At 38.7% G+C, this 11,446-nt stretch overlaps 4 protein-coding genes across 4 annotated transcripts; 3 read left to right on the forward strand and 1 right to left on the reverse strand.

The window, feature by feature from the left end:
- Window positions 1-162: 162 nt before the first annotated feature.
- RHIMIDRAFT_70556 (uncharacterized protein) lies at window positions 163-1,688 on the reverse strand. Its single transcript, XM_023615583.1, has one exon. It carries the CDS (start codon window positions 1,618-1,620, stop codon window positions 388-390), a length of 1,233 nt encoding a protein of 410 aa, XP_023462528.1. The 5' UTR covers window positions 1,621-1,688; the 3' UTR covers window positions 163-387.
- A 2,155-nt stretch (window positions 1,689-3,843) lies between these two features.
- Window positions 3,844-7,858, forward strand: RHIMIDRAFT_241329 (multidrug efflux transporter AcrB transmembrane domain-containing protein; the record flags this gene model as incomplete). The annotated part of the gene is made up of 5 exons (XM_023609561.1): window positions 3,844-5,472; window positions 5,526-6,089; window positions 6,143-7,375; window positions 7,436-7,529; window positions 7,602-7,858. The coding sequence occupies 5 exons, from the start codon at window positions 3,844-3,846 to the stop codon at window positions 7,856-7,858; spliced, it is 3,777 nt and encodes a 1,258-aa protein (XP_023462529.1).
- Window positions 7,859-8,409: 551 nt separating this feature from the next.
- RHIMIDRAFT_267824 (uncharacterized protein) lies at window positions 8,410-9,937 on the forward strand. Its single transcript, XM_023612026.1, has 3 exons — window positions 8,410-9,394; window positions 9,453-9,745; window positions 9,797-9,937. The coding sequence occupies exons 1-3, from the start codon at window positions 8,568-8,570 to the stop codon at window positions 9,862-9,864; spliced, it is 1,188 nt and encodes a 395-aa protein (XP_023462530.1). The 5' UTR covers window positions 8,410-8,567; the 3' UTR covers window positions 9,865-9,937.
- On the forward strand, window positions 9,919-10,662 carry RHIMIDRAFT_230628 (PRP38-domain-containing protein). The gene is made up of 2 exons (XM_023607673.1): window positions 9,919-10,153; window positions 10,203-10,662. Exons 1-2 carry the CDS (start codon window positions 10,075-10,077, stop codon window positions 10,637-10,639), a joined length of 516 nt encoding a protein of 171 aa, XP_023462531.1. The 5' UTR covers window positions 9,919-10,074; the 3' UTR covers window positions 10,640-10,662.
- The last annotated feature ends 784 nt before the right edge of the window (window positions 10,663-11,446 follow it).

The following is an 11,446-nucleotide window of genomic DNA, read 5'->3' on the forward strand; positions in this document are numbered from 1 at the left end:
GAGGGGGGGTAAGAAAAGAGAGAGAGAGGGGGGAATATGATTGAATTTTTGTTTGTTTTTGTTTTGTTTTTTTTTCTTCGTTATATACACATTTAATGCTGTTTGGCAAATCGACGTTGGACTTTATCCATAATAACTAATGAAATATAAATAAATATGACATGAGAAAAATAAAAATAGGTACTTACTTTTACACTTTCTTCGTCCAAAATCCGAGTTTGGACAATCTTCAATTTTTAACCCGTGATAGGTCCGTGCATGAATATTAGATTGAGGATGAGATAAGAGTCTTTCTAGTGACTTCCATAGACCAAGAGCTGCAGCATAATGAAGACAGGTCCATCCTAAGAAATATGATGAATATCTTGCCACTTTAATATACTTCTTTTACTTACCATCTTGATCTGCTTGATTAATATCCACTTTATCCACTAGAAAATCTACCAAATGCTCATTTCCATGCATAAGTGCAATATGTAGCAAAGACCGATTTTGGATATCCTTGATGGTCTGAACGTCCAATTGATCGATCCATTCTGTTAATTCTTCATGGTCACCACGGACACAACTATCCATCACAATGACCTGAGGGTCAAATTGCACTTGCCGAAGTTTCTTTTGTTTCTGTAACACAGTTTCCTTTGGAAGATCATGACGAGGTAAACATCCAGGACGTTCAAGGGGAACTTCAATAGCCACTTCATCCTCTTCATCTTCATGTTCTTGAACCATCAGAGTTTCATTGATTTCGTTCTTCTTTTTCTTGATGGGCGTCAAGACAGGAGCAGGAGAAGGTGGAAGTGGGGGTATCTTGTCAAGATGAGAGACAGGTGATGCAGGAGGAGTCCAGTGTTGATCGAGTGAAGAAAAGGATGAAGATGAGGAAGATGAGGATGAAGAGAAAGAGAGAGGAGAAGGCGAGGGTTTCATGAAATAATCTGGAGAAGGAGGCGCAACTTTGGCTGTATCATCAGCATAGTACTGTGCGTCATTGGTAATGGTCTGGACGGCCTTCTTGAGCAAGAGAGAATGCTTGGGTGCTGGTGCCTTGGGTTCAAGTAAAGCAATCACATCAGCATGCGTCGTACAATCGATTGGTCTGAGTTGGCGATTGTTTTGGACAGAAGGGTCGGCTCCTAATTCTAACATGAGTCGTACAAGCCTGGACATGCCCCAGAAGGCAGCAAGATGCAAAGCCGTATTGCCCTGTTTTCCGAATTGGTGATTGACAAATTGTTTACATTCAGAAGCTTTAGCATGTTTTTTCAAAAGCTGCAAAGTCCAATAAGCAAAGGTATCATGCTTATGCTGTAATAAACTGATTTCGACAGCATTCAAATCTGTGGCTGATAACTTGCCAAATTTCTCATTTAAGCGAGAGTCAATGACTGTGGTTGATTTACTGTAAAGTAAAGGATTATTGGATAGACGTGAAGACAGGATGACTCGTACAAGATGAGGTATCTTTGTCTTGTCTTGACATAACGTCTTGAATTCTTCACGCTTGTCCTGATTGATGACTTGTTGAATCGATTTCCAAAGTCTAGAAGGTGAACAACAACTGACAGAATTGCATGGTTTTTTTAATGTATGTTGTGTCCCTGCAGTGGTGGAGGACATTTTTTTTCTCTTTTTTAAAAGATGTAAAAAAGAAGAAAGAAGAAAGTAAATAAAAAACAAGCTTTTTGTAATTAAACAAGAGATGAACATGTGGTTAGAATTCATTCCGGATTCCGTGTTAAAGTGCTTTATTGTTAAACACATTTTTTTTTTTCATGACTTTTTGTACAACAGGAATTTCGCTTTGACTTAAAAGGTCATTTCCAGTCTCGTTCAACCATTGTATTTTAAGCCGTCTTAACCAGGCCCCTTTTTTCTGTGTGTATATCTATGGTTATCTAGTTGTCAAGGTTAAATAATTAACCGCAAGTAAATAGTGTAAAAAAGGGCGGATATAATCATCAACAGAGATTTGCATGAATCTACAGGACACGGACATACGACTTTACAATCTTGGTGTCACCGGCCACTTTTTCTCTTTATGATATCAAAAATGTTGTTAAAGGGAATATATTAAAAAAGAAAGAAAGAAAAAACCGAGAATTGAACCAGTGACTCCCAGAGCAGACATAGTTCAACGTGCTGTTATCTATGTCTCAACTGAACTTACTAAAGAATAAGTGTGTGTACAAGTGTTCTTTAGATTGTGTTACCTCGCGCATACATCAGTGCGCTGATATAAGAGACATTTTTTATTTGTTTTCTGAAACAAGATATATTTTTATACATGTATATAAAAAGAGCTCTTTTAAAAATGACGACAAAAGGACCACTTTTATACAAACAATTTTTGGGGGGAAAATGTGTTTGTATACACTTTTTGTTCAGCCCGAGAACTGACTTTGTAAAATTTAACCTTAATCTTTTGTTAAAGTAACCAATATGGTTAACCTTGTTCTTCCTTTCTTCTTTATTCTCCTTTTCATTCGTGAAACACAGGGACGTTAGCAGTGATTGCCCGTTCCACCACATGAATCTATTTCTGGGAGACTGTAAGATGCACCCTTTTTGTTTATTGCAGCTTGATGATATTTACAATCATGATCGATCCTTTTCTTTCATTTAGACAGCAAACAATGAGTAATGGTCAGCTTTTAGATCAAGACTCATGACTTGTTTCTTGTTTATCTTTTAGTTGTCTGCTTTTATATTTCACGCGTCTTACATACCTTGGCTTAATTATATCTGTATTTAAACTAAATGTTTTACTAAACAGCTTTCTGTGAGGTTTGATCGTAATTCATGGGAAGTAAAATCAAACCATAAGCTGTGTTTAAATTCCGTATTGTCATCCTAAAAAGTAGAATGTCTCGTAACCCCAAGGCACAACCTATATTCATAATATTACTTTTTGCGGCAAAAAAGGAACTGCAGGTCAAACAGAAAGTATAAAGAAAGAAAGAAAGTGGAATTTCTGCCTAGACCCCTCCTCTCCCTGCTTTTGTTAATCAACCTGAGGCGATCACATGATATAGTTTGTGCATACTTGAGAGCACAATGTCATGACACCATCATGACCAAATAAAGTCATAGAGCCTAACATTTTCTCGCATAAACAGGTGTAACTTTCTGCAATGCAACTCTTTTAATCATCTGTCAAATAATCTTAAGCAGAACAAAGAAAAAAAAAGGGTAGTAATGTAATACACGAATGGAAAAGGCATACATATCGAAGGAGACCATAGAAAAAAGGAAATCGCTGCAGTTGAATAAAGATTGATTAGTTGCTCCAAACAAGAATTCATATGAATTCTTTTGAGATTAAATAAACGTATATTCAGGGTTTATTATAGTCATATTAGATGAATATATATGTTGTATATCAATGTGCGTCATCCATAGTACAAGCCTGATGTTTAAACAGAATGGCTTAAACTATATCTGAGTTGGACTAAGCATATATTCTCTCAGTTTTATATTAGGTACTTGATGTATTATCTTGGAGCCTTTGTATGATCTCTCATGCTATAGTACATAATATATACTTGGTCTGTAATAACTACGTACTTTACATCTCGAGAGATGCGTGACCCCTCTTACTTGCACTGGTATTTTATGCACCCCATTTCATTTTATTGGTCCATCGTCTACGTTTAATTTCCGTCGTCCATTCTGTTGCCTTTTCCCTTCTTTTCCAAAACAATACAGTAACATTCTTTTCACCTTTTTACAATACACATATATATGCGAATACCTTTACTACTCTACTGCCTGATTTCATGGCTTATACTAGAGATTACATGTGAGCCTATAACCAAGATTCATAAGGAAGGCTACTGCTCCATGAGAGGACAGTGCGGTTCATTCTTACCAGTACCATGCGCAAAGAATATACCAGCTGTTGAACCAGAGTCAGACATGTTTAGACAATCACTCATAGACACGTGTGGTGCAGACTTTGCGACTGGACCTGTTTGTTGCGATGAAAGCCAACTTGAGAGTCTGATCAGCCAAGTGAAGCAAGCTGAACGAATTATTGCTTCCTGTCCTGCCTGCTGGAAGAACTTTTTACAGTTTTGGTGTTCATTTACATGTTCGCCAGACCAATCGACTTTTGTCAATATTACCTCACTAGACGATCACCAGGGCGTCACCGGAGCGGACTATTGGGTAGGCGACCATTTTGGAAGTCAATTCTTTGATAGTTGCAAGGACATCCAGTTTGGATCAAGCAACAGCTTTGCCATGGATCTTATCGGGGGAGGAGCCAAGAACTGGCATGAGATGGTCACTTTTATGGGCATGAAGCGGCCTTTTATGGGGAGCCCCTTCCAGATTGATTTCCCGCCCATGGAAGGACGTGCACCTTCCGACGGCCTTATGCGATACGATCAAGATGGAAAGTTGTGCAACGATACGGATCCCGCTTACCGCTGTGCATGCGTTGATTGTCAGGCAACCTGCCCTGTGCTTCCACCTACTCCGGAAGAACAACCAGAGTGCCGTGTGGGCCTGATCCGATGCTGGAGTTTTGCCATGTTGATGACCTACGTTATTGTGCTGCTACTAGGTTTGACTTTGGTCCTGGCAAGAAATAAGACAATCGGTCAATGGTGCCAAAGGTTTTTTGGGATCAATATCGATCAATTGGAAGCAAGAGGATTGTATGAACGACTTGCACTTGCAGATGACGATGAAGATGAAGATGAACAAGACCTATTGGACCCTGATTATACTCCTCGTCGTTACTGGCTTAACTCTCGTGTTCAAAACTGGTTTTACTATCAAGGCTTGTTTTGTGCACGCCACCCTTGGTCTGTCATTCTCATCAGCCTTGTCTTTGTCTTTCTGTGCTCTCTCGGCTGGTCACGTCTGGCAATCGAGCAAGATCCTGTGAACCTTTGGGTATCTCCGACTTCGACAGCACTAGCGCAAAAGAACTACTTTGACAAACACTTTACTCCTTTTTATAGAACTACTCAGATTTTTTTCGTTAGCGAATCAGATGAACCTATTGCGTCGGCAGAGCGAATAGAAAATATATTTAAGCTAGAACAAGAAATCAAAAGTGTCAAGTCACGTACCTATGGAAGCACACTGAGCGACGTCTGCTTTCATCCAACAGGTGATGTCTGTATTGTTCAATCCGTTACAGGGTACTGGCAAGGAGATTTGGATAATTTTGATCCAGAAAACTGGAAATCACACCTTGACGCATGCGCATCCCAGCCTTCGGACTGTTTACCAGAGTTCTTGCAACCCTTGAAGCCTCAGATGATCTTGGGTGGCTATGAGGATGAGAAATATACCACAGCCAAGGCGTTGATCCTTACGTTTGTACTAAAGAACTCTATGAATGAAACCGATATAGCAAGAGCCGAGGATTGGGAAAAAACATTACTTGATACTATTCTATCACACATTAATGAACGACCCGAATGGAACGGCGTAAGAATAACTTACTCGACCGAGGTACAGTTGAAATATTTTAAAGATGAATCGATATACTGATATATCTACTTTAGAGTTCCTTAGAAACCGAGTTGAACAAGTCGAGCAATACAGATGCAAAGACGATACTGATCAGCTACATTGTCATGTTTATCTATGCCTCTGTGGCACTCGGACGACTATCATCTTTCAATATTCGTCGATGGGCAGTGGATTCTAAGTTTTCTCTAGGTGTCTGTGGTATCCTTATTGTGATCTTTTCAGTATCTACTGCTGTCGGTTTATTTTCGCTGACAGGCAAAAAGATAACATTGATCATTGCAGAAGTCATACCATTTTTGGTGCTGGCTGTTGGTGTGGATAATATCTTTATCTTGTGTCATGAATATCAAAGAAGAGTCGAATTGGGACAAGACGAATCAATAGAAGAAAGAACTGCCAAGACATTGGGCAAAATGGGGCCAAGCATTTTACTTAGCTCACTGAGTGAAACAATCGCGTTCGGACTGGGCACCATGGTGACCATGCCGGCTGTCAGTAGCTTTGCGATGATGGCTGCAATTGCTGTTTTTATAGATTTCTTACTTCAAGTGACATGTTTTGTTTCCTGCTTAGCATTAGATGCTCGCAGAGTCAAGGTAAAAAGATCAACAGGAAGGAGACGAATGTATAATAACAGCTTTCTTTATAGGACCGTCGAGCAGACTGTGTTCCATGCGTGATAGTGAAGGCTCCAGAAGTCATTGAGAAAGAAGGATTCCTCGAATCAATGATCAAGCTCTACTATGTGCCAGTCATACTTCACCACAAGATACGCTACTTTATTGCTTTTGCCTTTCTCGGCCTCTTCATGCTCGGCCTCTCTTTGGCTCCCCAGTTACCTCTGGGCCTTGACCAGCGTATAGCCTTACCTTCCGACTCTTACCTGGTGCAATACTTTGATGACATGAGCCAATACTTTAATGTGGGGCCACCTGTTTATTTTGTTGTCAAGAACGCCAATTTGACCGACAGACAAGAACAGCAAAAGGTATGTGGTCGATTCCCAGCTTGTGAAGAGAGATCTTTGGCCAATATCTTGGAACTTGAACGTAAGCGTGCCAATGTATCTTTTATTGGTGAACCTACAAGTGTATGGCTTGATGACTTCATGCTCTGGCTTAATCCCAATTTCGAATGTTGTCGACTCAAGAAACAGCCACGTCGCTTGAGTAACCTTGACAGAGCCTATTATGAATCGAAACCAGAACTTTGTAAGCCAACAGACCCACAACGTCGCTGTGTTGCCTGTATTCCAAACTATGACAGTACAATGGAAGCTATACCACAAGGCCAAGCTTTTCTTGACATGTACGACCTCTGGATTAATATGACGCCTGATCAGGACTGTCCGCTCGCAGGAAAGGCAGCTTATGGTGACGCGGTTGCCGTAGATCGGGAACAAATGACTGTAGAGGCCTCACACTTTAGGACCTTTCACACGCCTTTACGCACGCAAGATGAATTTATTTCTGCCTATGCCTCTGCTCGACGCATTGCCAGCGATCTGAGTCAAGAGCTAAACTTGGATATATTCCCTTACTCTGTCTTTTATATCTTCTTTGAGCAGTACACCTACATTGTTTCCATGGCATTTGAAATCCTGGGGCTTGCCATTCTGTCCATCTTTATCGTCACCAGTTCGTTGCTAGGCAGCCTCCGATGTGGGCTTATCGTGATGGGTGTAGTGATTATGATCTTGGTTGATGTCGTTGGTGTCATGACACTCTGGGGAGTAAGCCTTAACGCGGTGAGCCTGGTCAACCTGGTGATTTGTATTGGTATCAGCGTTGAGTTCTGTTGCCATATCGCTCGTGGTTTTATGGTAGCAAGCGGTAACTTGGAAGACAGAGCGGGCAAAAGTATGGTTGATGTGGGCAGCTCGGTAAGCTTAATATCGCTTGTGAGGCTAGTTCTGGTTTGTTAACCCTTTTCTCGTTTGTAGGTATTTTCTGGAATTACCCTAACCAAGTTTGCGGGCATTGTCGTCCTGGCCTTTACTCGTTCAAAAATATTCCAAGTGTATTATTTCCGAATGTGTAGGTCTTCTAAAAAAACACGTGCATTTGGATGATAGATTTTTTTTTTTTGCTAATATGTAATTTCTGCAGATATTGCCATCGTTCTTCTAGGAGCTTTGCATGGACTTGTGCTCTTACCAGTGCTGCTAAGTGTGCTTGGAGGAGAAGGAATGGCGTTGACAGCTGATTTTGATGAGGATGGTTTTGCCTGGAATACGGGACAAGGTCGTCAAGGACTACTTATCGATGACGCCAATAATGAAAGTTCAGACCAGGTGTTGATTACTGATATGCCAAGAGAGAATGGATATGAAGCGATACCCGGTATGAGTACAGAGCGAGAATAATCAAGATAAGACGTCTTTGTCATACCACTGTGTGTGTACGATAATGTTACTTGTGATTTATAAACAATAACAATAATAAAGGAATGAAATCAGTCTATTTATGAGATCCAAATCATAAAGTAATAGCAATAACAGTGGTCAAATTTATGTGATGGATATACTTAAGAGGGGAGCCCATGAATGAAAACAAGAATGTTGTTGTTAGGACGTTTGTTTATTATACCAAAGCAAGGAGAATTCAAGGGGAAGAATCAACCGCAGATCCATGGTTCAAAGTCGTGACATTAAATTTAAACTAAGCCGCATGCAAGTTGACAGGTTCAGAGTGAAAGAGTCTTCCACCCCTTTTAAAAGAAGACATCAGCAAGCAAGCAGGTTATTTGTTTGCATGATGCATTGCTCTCTCATTTTTTTTTATTTCTTTAAAGCCCAATGTTATCAAAAATTTCAAGAGGCAGGAAAATATAGAATATATTTGATTTGATTAGGAAAGACGGAAAAGATGCCGGGACTCTATATAAATTTTAAGGAGAAAGCATAAAAATAGAGGGCACTGTCCGAAATTAGAAATAAGAAGTGGCGGAAACTGATTGGCATATAGATTTGTTTCTCCCTCACTTCCATTTCTTTTTTTTCTCCTTTATTTTAGTTCCCTTTTTTCATTTCTTTTTTCTATTTCTTTCTTTATTTCCTCTTTACTTTTTTAAAAATGGCAACTACACAAGATAACCATCCACCTATTGTCCTTTCTCAGCAATCATCATTACTTTATACCTTATTAAACAGAATCATGTTACCTATCGATCCAGCCATGACGACCGATTTGACTCCGACATTGGATTTTATGCTACTCTTTCCAACCACTGCAACGACAGCCCCCTTTAAGCCTATTGTTAAAGATGATGTCTTCTTGGCTGAGCCATGGATAGATCATGATGATAATGCCTCTCTTAGTAGTCACTCTTCTTTGAAATCACCTTGCTTATCTCCTGTTACATCACCTACTAATTTCTTGTATAACCATGAACCTCTATTTGATGGAATTGAAGATCAACTGTTTATCAAAGAAGAAGAAAAAGAACATGATGATCAACAAGTGATACCCACAAAAGAACCAAGCCAAAGAATGGATAGATTACTGCTAATCAATAATAGTAATGAACAAGATACAGAATGTGATCATCACTGGTTTAATATCTTTGATACATTTCATACCCATACTACAAGCGAGCCTCATAAACGTAAGCGTACAGATAACAATAGTATCGATTGGCTAGAAAAGCCTTGTCAACAAAAGCGTAGAAAGAAGATATATAAAAAGACACAATTCCTAACCAGAAAAAAGTCTATTTCCGGATTCCACATGAATGATCAATATAAACAAGATTGTCAGGTGGTTGAACCTATCGAAGGAGAACACCGTAAAACTATGTTTCAACAGTTAACAGAGTCAGGTATTGACTGGTGTAGATATTGCGGCACGACAGAGGGCGTCAATTGGCGACCAGGACCATGGGGCAAGCGTACACTTTGCAAGTAAAAATTATATTTATTTATATTTTTTAAATTAAAAAATAACTAAATATTAAAATAGTAAACATGGCTGCGACTACAAAGGATATGGATTAGCCAGTCGTCTGCCTAGACTTGACTTGTCTAAATTTCAACATGAAAATATCTACGAGAGACAACGTCCCGTGGTTCAGCTATTTTGCAATATTTGTCATTCTCCTGAAGAAGATGAAGATAATAAACTCGTTATGTGCGATGGTGGTTGTTCTCGTGCATACCATCAACAATGTTATTCACCCGTGATCGAACCATGTCCTACAATGTATTGGTATTGTAACGCAACATGCAAAGAGAATCGTCAAAGAAACAAAGTTGGTAAGTTTCATATGCTTGTTTAATATTATCATATACTTAGTTATCCTATAGTGGTTGAATTACCTCGTAAACACGCACCCTTGATGCACTTATTGTCAACTTCAAGGATAAAAAAATAAATTGCTGTAATATGTAAATAATAATAATCATAATAAAAATGTCAAAAAGTATTTCTCTCTCTCTTTTATTTTTTTTTTCTACATTCTTCATAAATGGGTACACTATATCTCCCTTCTAAATCTTTAATCAGGTTGAAATCTTACTGACTTGACCTTATAGAACAACATCCAAATGTACACGGAGGCACTGGTGTTCACGGTCGTCATCCGATGCATCTCGTAGAAAAGATCATTCGTGAAAGAATTCAAGAGTCAATCTATTGGAAAGAGAAATGTTATGGTCTAACAGGTAATGTTTTTATTTGTTTTAATAAATAATACTAACTCTTTTGCTTTAGCTGCAACATTGATGGAAAGAGCAGTAGAGATTGAATATATTGGAGGAACATTTGGCAATCTACAACCCACAGAGTTTTTATGCTTGTTGCTGAAATTACTACAACTATTACCAGAAAGAGAGATCATTATAGAATACATAATGCAGGACGACTTTAAATACTTGCGTGCGCTAGGCGCATTTTATCTACGACTTACAGGCAAATCAGTAGAGATTTACAAATACCTTGAACCACTATTACTTGATTATCGTAAGCTGCGAGTAAGAGGAAAAGATGGTTACAGTATAACATACATGGATGTCTTCATTGATGATCTATTAACAAAGGATCGTGTGTGTGATATTATCTTACCACGTATCATGGCTAGACATATCCTGGAGCAAAATGACGAATTAGAACCAAGATCAAGTCCACTAGAGGAAGATTTGGATGATTAAGAAATACATACTACAATTATTCGCACACATTACAAGATCAATAATAATTACACTTTAGATGATTATCAATCCTTCCTTTATATTTAAAAGACAATGAACTCTGTCTTTTTGAATGATACATAAAATAAATGTGGTCAACGCTTTATAACAAAATGAAAAGTTGTTGGAGACTTAATAAAAGTAGTCTGATCTTGACTTCTTTTTCTTTTATTTTCTTCTTTGGACCAAAAAGTAAGACCAGCTATTCCCCAGCTAGCCCTAAAGTATGTTATATTCTTTACTCTTGTAAGATATGTAGTACTATAGATTGCCCACCGAAACTAATCCGGTGTTGGCTGGGGATAGTTTGGTTCTTACCAAACTTTGGTCCCGCACACTCCTTCAGCCCCTACCGCTCCTTTTGCCGCTCTTTTTCTTGCTCTCACTCTCATTCTTTTCTTCTTTCCTCGTTGTCTTTTCCAGGCTGGTTATCGCCAGCTCAACCCAGGATGCACTTCGGGTAAGATATTAGTAATCTCTTTACAAGTTTACCCACTCTTCTTGCTTCTCTCTTTTCTCTTATAAAGCTCTCTTCTTTATAATGTAAGTATCTAATATCAATAACTGATGTACTTATCATTTTTTTGTTCACTCTTTTGCTTCTGATGGGCTCTCTTTTATTATTATTTATTGTCTCATTTGTTGTCTGAAATTATCTTTTTTTTTTTATCAGTGTGCGAATAAAGTATAATGTAGGTATAGTTTATTGCTTTGTAAATATTGAAAGCACCTCTTTCCCCTTGTCTTAATTTGAGATATAAAAGAAAA

This window comes from Rhizopus microsporus (assembly GCF_002708625.1).
Source record: "Rhizopus microsporus ATCC 52813 unplaced genomic scaffold scaffold_21, whole genome shotgun sequence".
In the NCBI taxonomy this organism is placed as follows: domain Eukaryota; kingdom Fungi; phylum Mucoromycota; class Mucoromycetes; order Mucorales; family Rhizopodaceae; genus Rhizopus; species Rhizopus microsporus.